General features: G+C 51.4%; 1 protein-coding gene across 1 annotated transcript; it reads right to left on the reverse strand.

Annotated features, from left to right (window-relative positions):
• Positions 1–513: 513 nt before the first annotated feature.
• On the reverse strand, positions 514–4,285 carry ERAL1 (Era-like 12S mitochondrial rRNA chaperone 1; the record flags this gene model as incomplete). Its single annotated transcript, XM_008938583.1, has 11 exons — positions 514–636; positions 1,173–1,253; positions 1,540–1,689; positions 2,180–2,300; positions 2,442–2,572; positions 2,767–2,879; positions 3,241–3,302; positions 3,656–3,702; positions 3,871–3,948; positions 4,039–4,166; positions 4,267–4,285. Coding segments are annotated over 11 exons (1,053 nt in total), but the record flags the coding sequence as incomplete, so codon positions are not given.
• Between the last annotated feature and the right edge of the window lie 3 nt (positions 4,286–4,288).

Consider the following 4,288-nt stretch of genomic DNA (forward strand, 5'->3'; position numbering starts at 1 on the left):
CCTTCCAGCCCTGCACACACCCGGGAACCTCACTGGCCAATGTGAGGCCACCGTGGGGGCTGGGGCAGCCTCTTCCTCCCCCACGACCACTGCTGGAGCATTCAGCCTTCAGAGGAGATGACAAATGTGCCCTTCAGTGCGACCCTTTGTCTGCTAAAAGGCCAGAGGTGCTCCTGAACTTCCAGGCTCGAACGCGTGACAGCGAGGACGCAGGACACAGCCCAGAAGCAGCAGATGACAGCTCTCTAAATGCAGCACGAGGACTGTGAGTGCAGCTGGTTCTCCACCATCTGTCCCCAGCTTCCACAAGAGAAGGTCCCACTGAAGGTCTTAAGATTTTATTTCAGTTCAGGCCTTTCCCCAAAAGAATAATATATTCCTCTTCAGCCCACTAGATCGATTCCATCATCCTGTTTCTGGATGCAACAAAGGTGCCAAGATACCCACAGGGGAAATCAGGACTGGTTTCTCCACGTCACCAGAATGCTCAAGGGCTGTTAGAATGTAAAGAGCTCAAGTCTTTAAGTCCACCTTGAGCTTCAAACGGACATCACACAGGAAAGCATTCATCAGGTCCTGGCCAGCCTCCTGAGCAATCCTGCTGATAACCTTACCTCCTCTTCCAATCAACATCGTCTGTATAAAACCCAGAAAGAAGATCATCATACTCACCCTCACGTTGCTTAACTATGGAGAAGAGTCACCCAGGAAAACCACAGTGCAGCCACAGAAGCAGTTGAAGGGGATAGTGCAGTTAGAGAATCACAGAATCCCAGCACAGCAGGGGCTGGAAGGGATCTCTAGAGAGCATCTCACCCAAAGCAGGGTCACCCACAGCAGGGTGCCCAGGATCACATCCAGGCAGGTCTGGAATCTCTCCAGAGAAGGAGACTCCACAGCCTCTCTGGGCAGCCTGCTCAAGGCTCAGGCACCCCCACAGGAAAGAAGTTTTTCTTCACGTTCAGGTGCAAATCCCAAGATCAAACCATGGGCACCTTCAGGAGGGTGTAAGCTGTTACTGACCAGCCTGGGGCTGTGTCAGACACCCAGCTACTCCCAGCAGAGACTCCCCCCAGCTGAGGGAGAGGGGGTCACAGCAGGGGCACACGTGGATGAACTTCGGGAACCCCCCTTTGCCCTCCCCAGTGCCCCATCTCTCTCCTGTTACTCACCATATGAGACTTCCTTGGGACCAAGAGATTCTGCACGATGAGGAGCTCCCCACTTGGTCCTTCCTCCCACATCTCCGTCACCTGCAACAGCAAGTGCACCCTCAGCACCTCTGCCAAGCACCCTGGGGACCACAAACACCATCCCCTGAGCTGCCAGCTCAACTCCCTGACAGGAGCAGCTAAGGGTGGCCCCCTCCCAGCACAAAAAGGGTCTCACAGCACCCAACGTGCAAGTCTCAAGTCACCCCACAGGGGCTGTAAAGAGCCTGGCAGATTTCACAGACTCCAGCAAAGGGATTCTCTTCATGTAGCCTCATACTTCCAATAAAGCAGCTCAAAGACAAGTGTGCCTGCATGTGCTTCCCACCTGAGTCACGCCGTAGGGCACTTCCAGGGGCAGGTACTCCAGGATCTTCTCCCTGATGATATTATCACAGATCTCCTGAGGTGACTGGCTGGTCAAGACCCTGCTGTGAAACTCCCAAGGGCCAGGCTTGGCTTGCATCAGGAGGTATTGCTGCCAGGACAGAACACACCCCACACATGTCAGCTGCCACGTAGCACTCTCGTGGTGCCACCAACCCCTGTGGTCAGCCTGCAGCAAGTTGCTGTGAGAACACTGCTGCTGGCTCAGGCACCAGGACATGGTTTAGAGTCTTCACTGGGGTAAGGAAAAGGGGCAATTTCTGAAACTCAAACCCTGCCAAAGGGTCACATCTCCCTAGAGCCATCTATCAGTTACAAAAGCCCACAGTGTCCCTTGCAGAGCTGGGTGGCTTTGTCATTATGCTGTTTGGAGAGCCCCAAGTAAGAGTTCTGTACAGAAAACTGAGGAGACACAGTGTGGACACACTCCCTGTTGACAAACACTTCCCTCACATCCTAGGCCGAGAACAGCAGCTCTGCTGCTTCCTCACAGAAGATGAGCTCAGTATGAAGCACTGGGATCCCACAAGGGTAAGAGCACACCAGCCCCAAAGCATAACAGAAGCTGAGACTGCAGTTACCTTGAGCGTATCCACCTCCTCCCCATGGAGAGCTGCCAGCATGAAGATCTCCTGGAAGCAGGGCCAGCCTCTCCTGGCTTTCAGATCTCTGGGTTCATAGTGCTTTGGCCCTTGTGCTTCTTCTGTGCCAACAGAGGAGTCAGATGCTCTCACATCACTGCTGCTGTCCAAGCTACAGTCTTTTTGTGCTTCATCTGTTTCCTGCAGACAGTGAGACTCAGGGGTCCTGTTCTCAGGTGGAGAAGTCCAAGTGATTTGAAGAGGAGACTTTGCTGAAGAATCAGAATTCTGTTTAAATCCAGATCTCGCTTCCAGTTTCTTTCCATTTACAATGCCCTCTGTTAGATCATTTACTAGTTCCAGCAGGATAAACTTCTTCTTTAGCAGATCCACCTGAAGTGAGAGCAAGACACATCAGGAATTTGTCCTAAATGAGGTTGGCAGCTGCGCCCTGGATCTGAAGGAGCCAGAAGAAACCACCCGGGGGAGGCAGCTGCTGCAGGACAAGGCTTCTGTGGCAGAAGCAGCAGCTTTAGGCACCAGTGTAACATGCTGCAGAAGGCAGAAAGAACAAGCTCTTCATTTACCTTGTTCAGAACCAGGACACTGGGGATCTGGGGAAACTGGGAAAGACACTTCAGCACCTCCTTGCTCAGAGAGTTTCGTGTCCAGTGATCCGACACGTCCACCAGAACCAGAACTGCCAGAAAAAAGAGAGGGCAATATGATGGACCTGCATTGCCCAAATTGTTTGTTTGCAGCTTCTCTACAGTCTGTGGTCACCTCCCTCCTGCTGCTACTTCTCTCTCTTCCACAGAAGAGCACATGGATGGAATCCAAAAGGTTCCAAAGACCAATTATTAACCCAATCTGCCTCCCCTTGGCACCAGGCAACCCTTACCCCTCCTCACCTTAATATTTCAAATATTCTTACTGCCCTTCCCTCCCACCTCACTCTCTCAAGGCTGTCTGCTGCCCAGTAAAGATCTACAGCTATAGGGCTGTAAAGTTTTGTGGCAGATAAAGGGTTTGGCTTGATCCAAGAGCAGCTGAGTACCCACCTAAATCTGCATGTTTCATGCTGTCCCATGGGTCTGTCAGCATAGCTTTATCTAATTTATGTCTGAAAGACAAATGCAGATGTGTAAATTAGACACACTTGATCACAGTCATCTTCCTTCCTCAGAGCAGAGTTAAAAACCAGTGTTCTCCATCATCCCAGCTGACACAAAGCTGCCTTGTGGGCTGTGACACCCCACACTGCACACAGATATAGAAATAGGGCTCAGGGGATGCCACAGGCTCATGTGCTATTGAAACTGCAACAAGAAAAGACTCAGAGACCAAAATAAGGCTAAAAATTTACATTCCAGTCACTCTTATTTTACCAACTGCCCAGTGGAAATCACGCTCTGGTTTTATCAAACCTCAACAGACAGGTGTCCCCACCCTTCTCCCCCAAAACAGCAGTGATACCTTTTGGCTTTAAAGGGATTCGTGAGGCCAGGTGTGTCCAGAATGACCTAGAAAGAGGCAAGACAGATGTTGTAAGTTTGCCTGTATTTAGTGGCCAAACTAAATCTTATATTTGTGCCATCAGAAGTGACCTCACGGGATACAAGTGAGAAAACTCTGCACCTTCTGGCTGACCCTCCCCCCTGCCCCAGGCATGAGCAGGTCCAGGAGTTTACCAGTTGTGTGTCCTCGTAGGTGACGACACCCAGGGCTTTGCAGCGTGTTGTGTGCACTTTCTTAGAAACAGGGAAAACCTGTAAGAAATTAAACACGTTACACTGTCAGAATACATCCAAAAAAAAGCGAGTTAGCAGCCCAAACTTGTTGCTCCACCCCAATTTTACCTTTCTGCCCAAGAGCTGATTAGAAAGTGTGGACTTCCCAGCGTTGGGTGCCCCAATAATGGCAATTCTTAAAACCTTGGGGTTCCGGGGCTGGTCGGGGTGATGCCGTAACAGTTGCTTTTGTTCCTCTGCCGGGGGAGAGAAGGAGCTTGAATGCCACTAAAACCCACAGTGGGTCGGGACTGCCCGGCCCAGTGCTGGGGCTAGGAAGCAGCTGGGACCACTCACCTTTGTTGACGGCCACGGGCGG

The sequence above is a fragment of the Merops nubicus genome, unplaced genomic scaffold, assembly GCF_000691845.1.
Source record: "Merops nubicus isolate BGI_N331 unplaced genomic scaffold, ASM69184v1 Scaffold52624, whole genome shotgun sequence".
Lineage (NCBI taxonomy): Eukaryota > Metazoa > Chordata > Aves > Coraciiformes > Meropidae > Merops > Merops nubicus.